This window comes from Natator depressus, chromosome 6 (genome assembly GCF_965152275.1).
Source record: "Natator depressus isolate rNatDep1 chromosome 6, rNatDep2.hap1, whole genome shotgun sequence".
NCBI classification, from domain to species: domain Eukaryota; kingdom Metazoa; phylum Chordata; order Testudines; family Cheloniidae; genus Natator; species Natator depressus.
The window spans coordinates 29,678,252-29,696,704 of record NC_134239.1 but is presented as its reverse complement, the minus strand read 5'-3'; the positions used below and the strand labels follow the sequence as shown (position 1 = coordinate 29,696,704).

The 18,453-nt window shown below is 40.1% G+C and overlaps 1 protein-coding gene across 1 annotated transcript in view; it reads left to right on the top strand.

The window, feature by feature from the left end:
* The window catches only part of OTOG (otogelin), a 165,346-nt gene extending 150,801 nt beyond the window's left edge, over positions 1 to 14,545 (top strand). Inside the window, exons 52-56 of the mRNA XM_074954907.1 lie at positions 64 to 168; positions 618 to 737; positions 3,521 to 3,566; positions 12,815 to 12,894; positions 14,306 to 14,545. Coding sequence (XP_074811008.1) covers positions 64 to 168; positions 618 to 737; positions 3,521 to 3,566; positions 12,815 to 12,894; positions 14,306 to 14,506 — 552 coding nt within the window. The 3' untranslated portion in view covers positions 14,507 to 14,545. The remainder of the gene's footprint in view (positions 1 to 63; positions 169 to 617; positions 738 to 3,520; positions 3,567 to 12,814; positions 12,895 to 14,305) is intronic.
* Positions 14,546 to 18,453: the final 3,908 nt, after the last annotated feature.

Genomic DNA, 18,453 nt, shown 5'->3' with positions numbered 1-18,453 from the left:
ACAATTATAATATCTATTCTCTGTCTTGTTATATAGCGGGAATAACATGTTTGATTTTTGCAGAATCAAGTATATGAGCCTCCAAAAGATTTAACAACCTGCTGTGGTCACTGTAAGAATGTATCTTGTCTCCACACTTTCAGGAATGGGACAGTCTCCAATTTTAAGGTAAGTTTTTGTAAAAAAAAATTTACCTTTGAAAATACTGAGAAGTGACCCAAAAGTTAACTAGATACTATATCCAAATTCTGACATCTGACTTGGGCATGGTTCACATTGCATGTGCATTGAAGGACATATTTGGCCTTATGCATTTATGTTTCAACAATAATAATTGAACTGATGCCTCTTTCAAAAAAAAAATGTAAAACCAAATAGAAAATAGGCTCTCTTGCTGTGTCACTGAAATAGATTACACCTTGATTACGCTTTTTAGTGATCCTCAGTATAATTTTATGCTTAAAAAGTTCCATCTAAATTGTACTTTTCAGGAGGTTTCTTTGTGTTAATTCAGATAGGACTGTGTTTAATTTCATTGTTTTAAAAAATAAAAATAACACCTTGTGACGTCTTGTCCCAAGTTCTGATGATGGTGATATTTTACAATGTTTAAACAGCCCGGTACTACTTGGATTTCAAACTGTGTCAAGTATGACTGCACAACCACAACAGTAGGACCGGTTTTAATTACATCTTCCATCAGCTGCCCACCCTTTAATGAAACTGAATGTGTGAAGGTCAGTGTTTTTTAGACAGTTTATTTCACTGTTACGGTTTGTATTTGCATTTGAAGTTTTATTTTTGACAGTCCTAAAGTCTTCCAATCATCTCAGAAAGGGGAAAAATTATTGTGTCTGCTTAGATCTTTAAAAGCAAAATGTCGACTGCTCTAACTACTCTAACTATACAAAACCTTTGCCTGCACATTCGCTGGGTCAGTAAGCTTCCTGAGCTACAAAACTGTAATGGACATTCCATATTCTGAGAGGATACGTCCCCCTTTCAAGCAGGTTTGTAATGCCAAGCTTAGCCTGACACAGCTGTCCAAACCTGTAAGCACTTCTGGGTTTGATCATTGTCACAGCTGGGTCATGGGTGACCAGACCTAATAGCCAGAGTCATGTGTCTATACCCACGAGATAAGAGTCAAGAGTTGGCTTGGTCAGCATAGCGGGGGTCAGAGGCAGGAGAAAAACTGGAGATCAGGAACCACAAATCATATGCCATTTGTCAAGACAGCTCAGGATGCCAGGAAATCAAGACAGGGGAGCAGGTAGCACACAGTACACAGCAGGGTGGAACCCAGTTGCTCAGACAGCTTCCTGTTCCTGCTGTTGGCTTAAGGAAAGCAACTGGGCCATTCAGCCACTCTGGGACTCTGCCAATCAGACCTCAGGACTGGAGCTTCATACTGGAACTGGACTTTGTGGGTCCCAGGTAAATTATTGTTAGTAGGCTGCCAGATAGGGTTGCCAACTTTCTAATTGCACAAAACGGAACACCCTTGCCCTGCCCCTGCCCCTTCTCTGAGACCCTACCCCCACTCACTCCAGCCCTCCTCCCTCCATTGCTTACTGTCCCCCACCCTCGCTTGCTTTCACTGGGCTGGGGCAGGGGGTTGGGGTGCAGGAGGGGGTGAAGGCTCCAGCTGGGGGTGTGGGCTATGGGATGGGGCTGGGGATGAGAGGTTTGGTGTGCAGGAAGGGGCTCTGGACTAGGGCCAAGGGGTTTGGAAGGCAGGAATGGGCTCAGGGCTGGGGCAGCGGGTTGAGGTGCGGGAGGGGTGCAAGCTCTGGCAGGGGCTGTGGGCTCTGGGGTGGGGCTGGGGATGAGGGGTTTTGGGTTCAGGAGGGGGCTCTGGGCTGGAGCTGAGGGGTTTGGAGTGTGGGATGGGGTGTGGGGTTCAGGCCCTGGGAGTTTGGGTGCGGGAGGGGGCTCTGACCTGGGACAGGGGGTTGTGGTGAGGGTGGGGATGCTGGGACTGAAAGGGGGTTTGGGTGTAGGAGGGGGTTCCGACTGGAGCAGGGGGTTGGGGTGCGGGCTCTGGCCAGGCAGCACTTACCTCAGTTGGCTCCCAGTTGATGGTGCAGCAGAGCTAAGGCAGGCTCCCTGCCTGCCCTGGCTCCACACTGGTCCCAGAAGCGGCCGCTATGTCCGGCCCCTAGGTGCACGTGCAGCCAGGGAGGTTCCATGCGCTGCCCTCATGCCTGCAGGTGCCGCCCCCGCAGCTGCCATTGGCCATGGTTCCCAGCCAATGTGAGCTGCGGAGGCGGCGCTGGGGGAGGGGACAGCATGCGGATCTTCATTGAAAACCGGATGCCTGGCAACCCTACTGCCAGATGGAGGGTTGGAGTGTGGTTGCTGGAGACACTGGATCATGACAGTCATAGACGTCTCTTTTCTAACTGACTTACTGTATATGGCAATTTAGCTCATAAAAATGATGGAGAATTTAGGCTGAATATCAGGAAAATCTTCCCAATAGTAAGATGTATGAAACTGTGGTATAGTCTTGCAGATGAAGGGAGGTCATGAAACCTCCATTGGTCTGAATGCATAAAAATTAGGCTGGACAAAGTAACCAGAAGATATACTGTATGGAACAATCTTGTATAGTTCTCTTTTAATTCTGTGGTGGGGTGTGCGTGGGAGGGTACTAAACCAGGGAACAGTCTTATAGGAACTATGCATCTGTAATACCCCTTCCTAGATGACAGGAATGGAGTGGTCCATCAGAAAAAAGAGGCCCAGTTAGGTAGAAGATATTTTCCATTCTAGCCCCTAAAATGGCAGACGTAGAAGAGCAAAGAGGGTTTAGCAAAAGTCAAGTTAGTAGAAAAGTCTTCTCCTTCTTTCATCTTTTGGAGTTTTTGAGAAAGCAAGAAAGTTTCAGTATTTTTTCGGTGATCACCATGTAAGAGACCTGATGAAGAAACAAGGTTGGAGACATCACTATGGCTTGTAGGAGTGAAATTGGACACTGTAACTGAGCCAGTATGCCAGTGAAATTATTTGAGAATGCTTTGACATAGACTGTAATTATTCTGTCTACTTTACTCCAGTTGGTGCTCCATCTTATAGTGTCAAAGACAGTGAGCCGTGGCTAGAATGGGCCTTTTGTTGAGCAGAGATTTCTTTTTTATGAGAATTAACTCAAGATCAGTTTTCTGTGACCATAACTGTGCTCTACAAAGAATCAACATTTACTTTCAAGAATCACATGATAGAATCTGAGATCCCACAGTTGTTTTCTGTTCTAAGTTCTGTTCAGGTACCACTCTGATAACTGTTGGTGGATGATGATATTTAATGACAGCTACTGAATATTCACATGTGTTGATAGACTCAAGTTAGATCATTTAAGACCAATTTCTTCCCTGATCCAAACCATTGCAATTAATGAGGTTGCATGGAATTGTAGATCAGGATAGAATAAGGGAAGTCACCTCTAATAGCATTGGTATATAGGTGCTACGATTAAGAAATTATTCTAACGTTTTTGTTTTTCTTTTTTGTTTAGATTGGAGGTTATGTTGTGCCCTTTCTAGAGGGATGCTGCAAAACATGTGAGTGACTAATAAGACTTCAGGAATCAGAAAAGTCCATTTAGCATGTGATTATAATAGGAGTGAGACTGGTTTACTGTTTCATGAGGGCTTGATTCTGATCTCATTGACTCTAGAAGAAGGATGGCCTTTACTAGTATTTTTTAGAAGTATATTGACTGGAGCTAATGGAGTTAAACTAGAGTAAAACTGGTGTGAGATCAGACCCAGGGTCCTTTTTATGGTCTAATATTTTACTTTGAAAATCCAATGAGACAAACTCTCCATTAAAGTTACAGAGGTTTTGCCATTGACTCTAATGAGGTCAGTATTTGGCCTGATGGCTTTGAAGTGCACCAGTCCTCTCCAAATTAACCTCCAAATGAGTGTTTAATTCTACTTTAATCCTTCAAGATCAGTGTTTTATCTGGTCAGATATTCTTGTTGTAAGTCACAACAATTTAATAAAATTATTTGTATTTCCTTTAACATAAGTTTTTAAATCCTATCTTCACACCAGTAAAAATTTAAATGAATATAAATTTGAATATAATATGAGTATAAATAAATAGACTTTTGTGGCAAACATTATTTAAACTCATTTTACAACTCCTATGCACTTGACTCAAGTAAAATGGAGTTTGAGGAGTCAAATGCTGTGCAGATTACCTCTATGAGAGGCAGCAAGGTCTGGGAGACTGACCAACAGGTTAGGAGGTAGCAAGTCCTAAACTCTGCCCCCAGCTCTCCTAGTGACTTGCTGTGAGGAGTTGGCAAGTCACTTTGGGCTAGGTTCTGTCATTTTACGGATGCTGCGCCGTGCCTTACTCATCAAGTAGCTCCAGAGAAATGAATGGAACTACTTGTGGAGTAAGGTATTGTACTACTCAATATGAGCCAGGTTGGCGGAATATGGCCATTGCCTTCTCTATCTCTGTTTTTTTATCTGTACAATGGAGATGCTCCCCCTCACAGTTGTGTTGAGGCTCACAGGAGCAAGCAAACTTCCCAGAGGGTTGAGAGAGTCAGTTAGCTAATATTTGTGCAGCACCTTGCATGTGTAAAGTGCTATAGAAGTGAAAGAGATGTTCCATATCTTAGAAGTCACTATTAGTTTTAATATTTACTCTGAAGAAAAACCTTTTTTCTTTCTGCTTCAGTAAAGTTCCCCAGTTGCCTGGGAGGTATAATAAAATCATGAAACTTATGGCAGTGACTTCTAAAATATGGAACATCTTTCACTTGTATAGTACTTTACATGTGCAAGGTGCTGCACAAACCTTAGCTAACTATCATATGTAATTGGTTTAAAGGGACATAACAAATATTACAATAAGCAGTAATGTTTCCCTCAAAATATGGTGCTGATTTATATTATTTAGGGTTATTTTAGATTCTACTATATAAACATAAACACTTGGTCTCTTTTCCTCTATCCTTATTTTGCTTTTTAAAAAACAACAACAACAACAAAAAACTAGAAACTAATGATCTTTTTTTTCTGAGAAGGAGGGAAATTGTTGATTAAAAGGAGGAGGAGGAGGGAAATCTGCTGGCGATTTTGTACTTTACAAGATATTGGTTAAATACAATTAATTCTAGCCCTGACTTAAGGCAATAAAGAGAGGTTTTCCCATGATTCCATGTAATGACACTATAGGCTCATCAATGCTCACATGATCTCATAGATCAACATATTATCTGAGAGTCCTCAAGTCTTCTTTCTTAAATGCAGAATTGCACTTTATAATATAGCAATACCACACATTTATTGCGAAGCATCTCATTCCATACTAGAATTTTTTGGGAAATTTTTTAAAGATGTAATGGAACTTGTAAATTCTCAACATTTTGAAGTTGTTGAATTTTAACTGAAAAAGAATAATTAGCCAGGATACTGAAATTAGCATTATAAAGAATACCATAGGATCTTTACAGGGTACGTGAGGTAATATGTTTTATTGGACCAATTTCTGTTGGTCAGAGAGACAAGCTTTTGAGCCACACAGAGCTCTTCTTCAGATCTTGGAAAAGTACTTCCAGCAACAGAGCAGAAGAGTCTGCGCCCACTGGAGCACACTCCCCTTCAGAGCCTAGAATGGAATCCAGGATTCCTGAGGGTCTTCAGCAATTCCATCATGTAGCATCATATTGAGACACCTGGGTCATCAGCAGGCTTGGAACCTTTAGATCCACCCCACAGATCTCTCCCCTTGAGCTAGTGGAGTAACTGATACCGTAGATTGTCATCTTCTATGTGGACCATCACTAGAGGGGGATGGGATGCTTTGTAGAACAATGATGAGCCTCAGGAATCCTGGGTTCCATTCCAGGACTGGAGGGGGGAGTGTGCTCTAGTGGTCACAGACTCTTCTGACTATTCCCCCAAGCTTGATCCCTTCTGCCCCATCCCCTCCAACCTGTCCCAGTCTTGTCTTTTTCCCCACACCAGGCTGCTCCTCCCAGTCCCATTCTCCTCACCTTGGCAGTCCCTTTCTCCACTCCTCAGGATTGTCATTTCAGTCTCAGTCTCCTTGCCCAGCCATTTCTAATTTCCAGCTACTAGTCTGCAGTATCTTTGCCCTAGTATCTTAGCCAGTCCTAGTCTCCACTCTACCCCTTTCCTGACTCCTCATCCGATCTGTCTGTCTCTCTCCCATCCTGAGCTCTAGCAGCTGTTTCCCATATTTCCCATCACCACTGACTCTCAGTCCTACTATCTGTCCCTGGCTCCTCATTCAATCTCAGTGTCCATTTCCCCAGTTCCTTGTCCTAGTCTCTTTGCCCAGGCAGATCCAGTTCTCCCCCCACACCTTATCTCCTTGTCAGATCTATCTCCACTCCCCCCCCTCAGCTCCTTCCTCACACGCCAAAAGTTTTCAATTCCAGTCATCCTCCCTGGCTACTCAACTGATCTCATGCCCCGCTCCCACTGGTTCCCAGTTTCCCTGTCCCCTAGTCCCCCCCCACTTCCTAGTCCCAGTTTCCTGGCCCTGCCAGATCCAGTCTCTCCACCCTGGATCTCAGTTCTATTCTACCCTCCTAAGCCCAGTCTTTACTGCAGGCTCCAAATGCCAGTCATGGTATCCATTACTATTCCAATTCCCAGCCCCAGTTTCCCTCTCCCCATCCCTGCTAGCCTCCAGTCCCAGTTTCCACCCCCATCCCCGAGGGGATCCTTGTCCCAATCCACTTCCCCTGCCTCCTCCTGCAGGTTTTGTTCTTGTCCCCGCTGCATTAAAATCAGCTTCTTCCTCTACACTTCCTGGGCCCAGCAGGGAGGTCATTGAGAGCACAGGAGAGAGAGTCTCCCTGCCCTCAGATTTGGTGGCTGGACCCAGACCCAGCATGGCTTGTAACAGCCCAGAGCTGCAATTGCAAGAAAAGTCCTGCACCGCTCCAGGCTGCAGCATGCTTAGTGTGGATGGAAACCTCAGGGAATTTAGCTACACAAACCTAAGAAATATGTGTTAACAAAGTGAGAACTGCTGTTTTTGAAAGGCTTATAATTTAGCCAAAATGTGGGTGGATTTTCATGGGGACAGCCACTACCCTGCCAAATGTTGAGCCCCTCATCTAAAGAATAGGTGCTCTAGAGCTTTTAAAAGAAAAGGTCATCAGAACTTTGTAACATGGGCAAAACAATGTATTTTTCCTTAGCTCCATTCTCAGAAATCACTGAACATTTTGTCTGAAAATTTCCAAAAAACTTCACTCTGAGGCAGAAACCTGGCATGGCAAAATTCAGCACAAATGTTTAACATCTGGCAAAGTTATAGGCAACTGAAAACAGGATCTTTTAATGGGCTGGATCAGCCAATCACAATGGTAGATGGTACTACCAGACCCACATATAAGAAGACAAATGAAAGTCCCACACATCAGCATAAGTAGGTGGAATAATAGCCTAATCAGTTCTGATGATAGTAGGGATTCAATGTGTGGGAGCGGGGTGGTGGTGGGGGAAATGAAGATGCTACATAACTGCTCCATGGAAGAGAAGCACAGAGATCTTTGGTAGTGATGGGAGGGGACTTCATTACCTCCCTGGGCTGCCCTCCTTGGATTCCAGTCCTCCTGTCTGCCTGCACTGGGGTTACCAGCCGAAGAGCTGCTACAACAGAAGATGGGTAGGCAGGATAAGGGTTCCTCATGTTTTTATTTAAGAATTACCTTTTTTCGTGTAGTGGTGGTTGGAGATCACAGTAGGGAAGATCAATTTCCTCTGCCAACACTCTTGTTTACTTGGGGAAGAAGAGAAAGGATTTTGGGGTCTTTTGTCCTGATAGGCTCTGTCTTTTGCATGCCAGAAATCTGTTTGAGACACTTGTCCCTGGTTCTGAAATAATTTTTTCCATAGCTATGCACTCCATTCAATCTTCCCAGCTGCCATTGCCTCCTCTGACCTTATACCTCAGGGCACTGACTGCCATTTAAGTCAGCTAGTGGACAGACAGTCTCTTCAAGAGCCTTAAAAACCATGTACTTTCTTGTCAGCTGGTAAAATAACTTGATATTATGCTTCCAGAAGGGCCAAAATTAGAACCTTTTGTGGATTTAGACAAAACAGGACCATTCCTTTTGGGCATCATTTTCCAAAACAAAATCCAACTAGCAAATTAGTGCCACAACTTTTGAAATTTGCGTTTGCAATGTGTAATACCTATTCATATTTTTCAATGGATACAAATAAATTTATAATTTGTATTTCTAATACAACTGATTGTATATCTGTATAACCTTGTAGATCCAGCATTTATTGTATGAATCATATGGCCCAGATGGAATATAAAAAAACCTGTGGCAATAAGAATTTCATGATCAATAGTAACTGCATAAGACATTTTATGGATAAGATCACTAGCATCTTGTCTTCATTTTAAATACCTTAATCCTCATGAATCACTATGATTTTTCTCTCTAATTTTTGCAGTAAAACTGCAGTTTAAAACATTGCCCTGAAATGAAATCTACAGGAATTTCACAAAAACATTGAGAACTTTCAAAAATAGCTCTTGTGGGAAATTACATTCCTTCCATCTCTTGGCCCTAAGTCTAACAGTAACTTCAAGGGCCAGATTCACCACTCACTTACACCAGTGTAAATCAAAAGTAACTTCACTGAAGTTAAAATTAAGAGTTAAAATTAAGGTAAAACTGGTGTAAGTGAGGGGAGGATAGGCTCAAAATAGGTCACTAGTATCTAAACAATATTGTTTGAGTTCCTCTTATTCTTGCTATTATTTTCTAGATATTTTATATTTAATAACTACTGCATCATAACACAATGAAATTTTAAGCTGATTTTCCTTTTTTTAAGTTCCCTTTTTAAACATGGTTGAATCTGACCATAAAATGTTGACTAATGATAGAGGGACCCTTTTGTTTTATGTGTAATATGTTCAAAATGTAATATTCTTACCAGGTTCCAGAATGTCATTGTTGATCCCATTTCCCGTTAGCCCAGTCACACCTACAGCTAGCGCTCACTGTAACTCAGGTACATTCTCTTGGAAAGCAGTAGGAACAAGTCAACCAGCACCATTGTTGATTTCCAACAATGTACTCCCTGATAAAGCATCAGGCCTCATGTCATCAAATCATGTTTGAAAGCTGCATTGTAGTATTAACTTCTCATTGTTCAGAACAGCTCACATATGTTTTTTTTTTCCATTTTGCACTGTAAGGGCAGTGCATTGTTGTTAGCCAACAATGTACTGTTGGTAGTAAGCATTTGCATAGTATTTAGTTTGCTGCATGTGTATTTGCTACATTTAGAAAGTTGGCTAATCGCTTTATGTTTATAGTGCTGTAGAACGTAGAGACTAATTGCTTTGCTCACTAAAGCTTACTGTTCAAATAACTCTTTAGAAGATTATGAGGCATTCAGTGGCATATTTACAAGAAGAAGTTCCTATTTTCTAGTCTATTGTAATTAGGACAGTATACTGGAAATATATACCATAATAATTGGAAACAGACAATAACAATGATAAGTATCTGCCTTACAACACATGGTGTGAATGCTAACCTTCACTACATTAATCTTGTGAAAACACAAATACACTTTGCTATGTAGCAAATGATATTGACTGTAACTATATAAACGATAATATGTGCTGTAACATCACTGAAGGCCAGATTCTGCATTCATTTGCACTAATGTCAGAGTCTGGAAGAACTCCATTGATTTCTGTGTCATTCATCCTTATTGACACCCAGGTAAATGAGAATAGAATTTGACCATCACTAATGTTACAGCACATATTATTGTGTATATAGTTACACGGTACCCATGTGTCTATTGCAGGCACTCATATAACGTGTTTGAACCAAACAGAATGCACAGAAGAATCTCATTACAGTACATATAGTTACCTACAATGTCATATGCTATCTATATGAAAGTTGTTCTAAGGCAAACTATGCATGTCTGTCAGTAAGTGTTACTAAGAATCATCAACACACACATGCAAATACTCTGCATTCTGTACTTGTTTCTGAGAAGTGACACACTTGCAGTGCAGCCAAGATTAACTCATAGCCATAATTGTACCTGAAGAATTCCCTACCCTGGGCATCATCTACAGTGTGGTAACAGAAGCAAAGAGCAGGATTACAAGTGACCATTTTCAGATATGATTCAGTTGGCTAAGGGCCAATTCCTTGGAGACAAAAGGAACATGGTGAGTTGTTTCTTTTTAAAAATGTTGTTTTATCTTTTCTCTGTTTGACACACCTAGTGGGCTTATTACTTGCCTATTCAATGTGCTTTTATCCTATCCAAGATATAATTTACTGATACTTTTGCCATAGTCAGCAGCTAACTATTTTTTATTGAAAAAGTAAGGGGAGGAAATAATCCTCTTAGAAAAAAATCTACATTCTAAAAATCTCTACTGTACTTGGAGTCAGTTGTTTGTCAAAACTTACATTTGCTTTTCTTAGAGAAGCAGCATTTCCTAGTGGTTAGAGCAGGGAACTGAGCACGGGGGCTCATGTGCTAATCCAGTCTTTGCCATGACTTAATATATGATTTTGGGCAAACCAATATGTCTTTGTTTCCCTGGGGATATTAATATCCACCTTTTGTATAGAGCTTTGAGTTTCTTGGATGAAAGGTACTATCAATGTATAGGTGGAAAGTATTATGAGGCCCTAAGGGCTAAAGGGATAGCTCAGTGATGGGGGAGGGATAGCTCAGTGGTTTGAGCATTGGCCTACTAAACCCAGGGTTGTGAGTTCAATCCTTGAGGGAGCCAGTTAGGAATCTGCGGCAAAAAGTGGGGATTGGTCCTGCTTTGAGCAGGGGGTTGGACTAGATGATCTCCTGAGGTCCCTTCCAACTCTGATATTCTATGATCCACAAAGATGACTTAGGCTCAGAGTTGTAACACCTAACTTTAGGTGTTGTGACACCTACTGGAATCTATAGGCCTGAGTTAGCCACTCAGGCTACCTATACAATAAATGGGGAGAGATCAGTGCTTAAGAATGCAATTCACAAAAGCCAACACTCCGAGCGGAGAGCTGCCTAAGCTTTTTCACAGGAAATGCCAAGGAGCGGGGTGGGGCCAAAGACCTGCCTGTCAAATGGAGTTATGCACTTAATTGGGGACTGGAGGGAGGCAACTGTTTCTGCTCAAGATTCTCAGCCATGAACCCTCTCCTGGAATTAAGTGGTTAAGCGTCCCCTCTACCCCCCAAAGGAGCTATTCCTCCCCCTTCATTTGAACCTTTAGTCAGTGACTAGAGCACTCAGCCAGGATGTGGAGCACTGGGGTTCAGATCCCCCCTTTCCCTGATGTGGAGTAGGGATTTGAATCTATGTCTCTTATCTCCCCAGCAAATGCCTTAACCACTGGGTTTTTGGATATTCTGAGGTGGCATTGTCTCAGTCCCTCTTGTTGAAGCTATTCAATTTTGTATAAATAACAAAATAGTCAGTTTAACAGGGAATTGAGCTTGGGTCTCCTGCATTCAAGGTGAGCTGCATTCAAGCCCTCACTACTGGGCTAATGGTTATAAGGGGTGCACCAACTATCTCCTCCATCTGTTGTGTTTTGTGTAGGGCCTGATCTCGAAGAATGTCCCCTGGATTAGGCCTGGGGAATGCCTAATTTGAGAATCTCTCCAGGGTTTACGTATGAGATAAGTGCCAGGTGTCAGGATTTAGGTGGCTGAGCATTTGCTCATTGGCAGATTTTTATGAGCCTAGGGGACTTTTCAGTTTAGGTGTCCACAGAATTATGTGACTGCTGGGCTGGGGTTCTGAGGATCTAAATGTTGGACTTAGGTACCTAAAGTGGCAGTTAGGTGCCAAAATCTATTTGTGGATCTAGACCTAAGCGTTCTACAGTATGATGCAGTATGGGACTGCAGTAGTCCAACTAATAGAATGGACTTTTGATTTCTCTTTTAGATCTCCTTTGTGATGTGGGTTCTCCAGCAGGATGAAGATCGTTTCCTTTGCAATCAGACACTATTCTTTCACTCCTGCAACCACTGAACTTTCTGCCTGATCTTTCTTCTTCAAATAGTCAATATTTCCCCCTTTAATTATGTTTAACCCTTTGTTCATTTTATATATAAACAGATACTTTAGAATGTGTTTTATCTATATGTTTTGTATCTTTTTTCTTGTAAAAATTAAAAAAACAGGTAATACAAATAAAAATTGGAATTAAGTATTTTCTCTTTTTATTAGGGGTTGTTTCTCTGTCTTTTTACATAGACAAACCTTCCCCCAAACCTGCCTTACGTAGTTGGCAAATCCGTGTGTTGTAAGGTGTTTATTACCAAAAATTACAACTTTGATTAAATACAATTGTTTGATAGTGTTATGGCAGGAAATGTATTTAAATGTACTATCAATAGTCTTCTCCCAGGAATGGTTACTTCATTTTATCTTCAGAAAACATTGTATTAAGGTAATGCATTTTCATGACAGAGGCTACAATACTGCTTACATGGCTTATGGATTTTGTCCTTAAAAATTTATATATCTGGAATAAATACACTAGAAATATAATTGAATATATAAGAGACAGTGGACACTGTCATTGACGCGTGGAATAATTATACATTTTAAAAGCCAGGATTTATATACAAATTATCTCTTTGTCAAAGAGGTTTTGGTATATGCTGTGATGTACTATTTATTATCTTCTTTTGTATCCTTTTAGCCCATAACACATATAGGAACGTTGCTATTTCTGAAATGTTCAGAACTGTGAGCTGATATTTTTCAATCAATGCATACTTTGCAGGTAGGGAAGATGGGAAATTTTGTAAAAAGGTGACTGTTAGGATGACTATCCGCAAGAATGACTGCAGAAGTAACACACCAGTAAGTAACTATCACAATTTGTTTCAGGGGAAGGGGGAAAAATAAGGAAAGGTGGAAATGAGAAAAGGTGTGGTGGGAGTTTAACTTTGCTGTTGTATGCATTCTATTTCTGAGTCAGCCTCAGGGCAGAAATTGGCGTGTACCACAAATCTATCTGTAGTGGCTCACATGCAGTGGTCATCATTTTAAAAAGTCAACATTTACTAATATTTACAATGTAATAGTATCTCAAATACCAGTTATTCCGTACATTTAGAATAGGAAATACAGATCCAGACCTGCAAAGCAATGAGCACTTGTCTATCACGGAAGTCAATGGGAATTGAGGGTGTTTAGCACTTTATAGGCGATACCCAGTGCCTTACAGGATTTGCCCCTGGAAAGAGCTGTCTTTTTTAATAGTGATGACAGTAAACAGTGTATTTCACCTTTAAATGCCACAGGATAGGGATCATGTGTCCTTAAATTCTTCAAAAGCATCATGCTCACCCATGGCACTATCTGTAGGAAGAATGAGTCCATAATTTCTGTGCTGGTGTTTGACTACGTAGACTATAATGACACTTACTGAGACAATCTTAAACTGAATGTTTTGTTCCAAGGGTAAATGAACATGGGAAGTATAGTTCCAAATTGGCCCTTGGGGTGGAACTCTTCATTGCTGCTCCCCTGAGAGACCAGCAGTTCCTTACTGAGCAGCATGGCAGCAAGGTGTGTGTCAGGGATGTGGAGTGGGCAGGTAAGCAGACCCAGGAAGGCAGGGTGTGTGAGAAGCAATCACTATTCTGAGGGCATGGGGAGACAACTGAGACTTTCCCCCTCCTGAGTTAATGGTTGAGCAGTTAGAGAAGCCCATCTGTAAGGTTAAGAAGTGTTCTGAATGGAAGGGATAGCCCGTGAACATAAAGGAGCTACCAAGTGAAGTTACCGTAAGTGACTGTTACCGTATTATTGGTGTAAAATTCTTCAGTTTTCCTAGGGAGTGTTTCTGTGCCCGAACATTCCTCCCTGATGTAGCAAAGAAATTGCAAAGGCCTCATCATGGACTACAGCCAGCCAGTGACACCGAGTGTTGTGGATTAGCCAAAATACCATTACGAATTCTTTACAGTTAAATCTCAGAAATCCTTTTGTTGGAGCTGAGTATGTCGCTTAGTGGCCAAATCTTGGTCTTATTGAAATCAATGGAAAAATGCCCTTTGATCTCAGTGAGGTCCTCAAAATGTAGGCCTAGCTGAGTCATTTTATTATTCACATAGGCTGAGATTTTGAAAGGGGTGTAAGGTAGTTTGCCGCCCAGCTTCCATGTGAGAATTGGGCGTCTAACTCCTTTAAGACCTCTTTGAAAAATCCCACACTCAGGTTTTTTAATCGTTTAAATGCAATGATCTTTTAAAATGTTCATTAACAGGTAAACATTGTTTCATGTGATGGAAAATGCCCTTCTGCTAGCATTTATAACTACAACATCAACACATATGCAAGATTCTGCAAATGCTGCCGGGAACTTGGGTTACAAAGACGAACTGTGCAATTGTATTGCAGTGGAAACTCGACATGGGTCAACTATTCAATCCAAGAACCTACAGACTGTTCTTGCCAATGGTCTTGAAACAACATTTTATAAAAAAGCAGCCAGTGAGTCCAACTATGGAAGATATACAATTATACAATTATTCTCAGTATGATAAAGATTTTTTTTTTATATCTTGTCCTTAGAAAATACAGTTATCCATCAACTGAATACTATAAGTGTTTAATATTAAAAAAAAAAACCACAGCTATTTTGGACTCTTCTATATTTTGAAAGAATGGATTTGCGTCACCCATTTTTAAATTATCTTAATGATCGCTTCCTAGGAATCATCTCAAGAGTTCTCGTGATATGTGCCAACATAAAGAGGAAAGGTATTTCCTTTGAAAGAGACAATCAGAGGAACAATGCTTTATTTTATTTCTGGAGGTTTGATCCATTCTGTGAAAGCTACCCAATGGTGTTTTAAATACTTGATACATAAGATGATCTGGCAGTGGTCTAAGACCTTGAGTGTGTTACAATAGTGAAAACACACTTGATGCGTATGAAAGAAAATGATATGTAAAATATTAGAAGAATATTCAGCTTAAATCAAATTTCAAAATAAGGCACTCATGAGGAATTAAATTATAGACATTTTAACCAGAGAAACATTTTCAATACTGATAATTGTATATAATATTCCCTGGTAACAAGTTTGATTTTTCTAATGTATTTTACATCGTAGTGTAAAACCATTGTCAAATGTGTAATGTATAGGAAATATAGATTTTTTTTTTTTAGTTTATCCTGATTAGATATTGGTAATAGATTTATCCAACATATAAACTGTATGATGTAAACTGAAAACATACAAGTTTATCAAATAAAAAACACATTTCCCATTACAATTATAGAGATGCACTTTATCTAAACAAACCCTTGCCTTCTAAAGTGCACCATATATTAAATGTGACTTGTACAGTTTGTTTAGGAGAATGAACTTTACATTGAATCTTAACTTTTTAAAGAACATGTTAAATTATTTTCATAAACACAAGAGAAAATCAAAATTCTATTTGGTCTCGTATATTTTAATAAAGAGAAACAGTTAAATCAATAAAAATTGTTGTAACGAAGGTAACTTCCTATGTCCAATGAATTTTTTATGTTGCAAAATGTTCAAATTGTAAAGTACAGTGTTCACAAACAAAATTGCTTTTTAAACTTACAACAACTGATGATATAATGAAACCAAATATTTTGTTAACCAACCCTCACCACAACCATGCCATCTGAATGCAGCAAAATTCCAGTTGCTTTAATTTTAAGAAGTAAAGCTACATGAGCATCTAAGATTTTAAATGTAGGAACCTAAAAAGAGAAGTGTGTTGTTGCATAATAAATTGTAAAAAGCTGTTTTTCTGCAGTTAATCCAAAGAAGAATGTTTTGTTAAAATCAATCACATGAACATTTTTGCTATTAACATTTTTTATATACTGTACATGTCATTCCTATAACATCTAATAAACAACAGGAAGGCTTATTTTGTTACAACTTGTTTTCTTATTAATATTAACAATTCACTTTTATGTCATATTTACTAACATTTTGTTTCAGAGGTATTAACAATTTATTCATTTGCTTTTTACTGTAGTTAGTATTAATAGTCCAAGCATCTGATGGTCTGATACTAAGCTGTAGAAGAAAAGAGTTTGAGTGCTAAGTTTTAAAAAACAGTTTCATGTAAATGTTTTCATTTTGTTCTGAATCATTCAAACACATTTTCAACCCCAAAAATTCAAATTTCAAAAATTTCACATTTTATGCAAAATAAAAAAAATCTCCGCTTCTCACTGATATCACAAGATGACTTGTCCCCTGATCCTCACCAACATACAGTCCCTTATTCTGGAGAGATAAAGCTATCAGTTATGGACCTATCTCTGAATCTTTCCTTCAGAAACAATTTATTCCAAAACTGTGAAACAGTATTGAATTATTGTAATGAGTAAACTCTACCCTAAACAAACAGCAAGTTTCTTACAGTACAAAAGTTGTACAGTCAATTCCTTTAACATTTCACTTATTAGGGATTGAGAAATTAGCTTTAGGCTGCATTGTGGTAGGAACCAGACACACATACAGTAAGGGACATTCCCTTTCCTAAAGAGCTACTTTCTAAATAGATCAGACAGACATAGGTTGTGAATACAACAGACAAGCAGAAAATTGGGAATTAAGACGCAGGTAAGCTAAGTGACTTTCCCAGAAAAGCCTTTACACAGCTAAAGTCTCAAGTTCCAGTCCAGTGTCTCCACCACAAGATCATACATCCCCACTTGACATCTAGTGACAAAGAAGAGGCATATACAGGTAAAGAAAATTTTCCTTTCTCCACCAAGGGACACATCCACCAGATATGAAATGGTGATCACTAAGCCTAAAGCGTTAAAAAAGTGGGGTGACTGAAGGCCCAATTCTGTTCCCATTGAATTCAATGCCGAAATGCCCATTGCCTTCAATAGTGCAGGACAAAGCCATAAAGTCTTTGAAAACATTACATGAACTGGAGCAGCACTGAGCTGTCTAAAGGTCTGCAGTTAAAGGTATTGGGAAAAGGAGTTAAAATCTGAGATATGCTACAGCTGCAGTAAAAGCTAGAAATCTGAGCACATCTGTAAACAGGAATCGAACTTTCTGTCGTATCTTCCTCTTGTTTACACAAAGCAAAGTAATAAATGTTGTGTTAAGTTCCTACTTTTGATTTTGTAAACACGGGGCTTATGCTGAGAAAAACAAAAGGAAAGATCCATGGTAGCAGTAGCTTGACATCGGAAGCCACCTTTATCCTATTGTCAACACTAAATCCCTCCACAGATGATTCTCTCTTCTCTTTTCTGGTTAGTTCAAAGCAATCCAGGCCCCTACACAGCATTTACCATACCCTACATTTGCACAAAATAACAGAAGAAGAAATGGCCAATTTTGCAAAAAAGTCTGGTGCCAGCCTGACACATTAACATCACTAGGAAAGGCAGGTTGTGCCTGGAAAACTGATAGACTTTTTCCCTTACAGTAAAGTATAATCTATAGTGACCATTATTTAAAAGTCATTTATAACCAAATATTGATGACACTCTGATATCATCTTCCTTTAAATTTAGGAGATATCTGTGATAATGGTGGGGCAATATTGACTTCAGTTGTGACCACTGTACATTTAGATTCTAGGGTTGTTGTTTTTTATGAGTAACTTATATGTTTATACACAAATGTTTCTTCCAAGCACAAACAACATTGTCTCACTTACTTTTCTTCCTATTTGCTTTTCAAGTAGATCTGTCACTGCTGTATTTATGCAGCGCTAACACACATAGTAAATTTAGTGAAACTCTTTAAACTGATCAAATAAGACCAATATCTAGATCAGTGGTTCTCAAACTGTGGGTCAGGACCCCAACGTGACCCCATTTTAATGGGGTAGCCAGGGCTGGCTTAGACTTACTAGGTGGTGGAGCTCAGGTTATAGGGTCGCTGCTTGGAGCTGAAGCCCTTGAGTTTCAGCTTTGGCCCCCTCTCTCAGAGTGATGGGGCTTGGGCTTTGCCCCCACCCCCCAGGGCAATGAGGTTCAGGCGGGTTCAGGCTTCGGTCCCCCCTCCTGGGATTGTGTAGTATTTTTTGTTGTCAGAAGGGCTTTTCGGTGCAATGAAGTCTGAGAACACCTGCTCTAGATCTTTTGAGTTTTCATGGGAACAATGAGACAAGAGTGGGTAATTCTCACGATAACCTTCAAGGATCATGTGCACATGATAAAATAGGTTGAGCAACTTTCCCACCCTTCTCACTGAGCTCTTGAGCCAAATCAGATAACTCCTTTTTAATACGGAAAATATTCCTTGAGGGTAAAATCCTGACTCTATGGAAGTCAATGGGAGTTTTGTTGTTGACTTCAACAGAGCCAGGATTTCACCCCTGTTTTGCAGACTAAGGGTCCAATTCTGGTCACAGCTATATCTATTCCTATTAAAGGAGTTACTC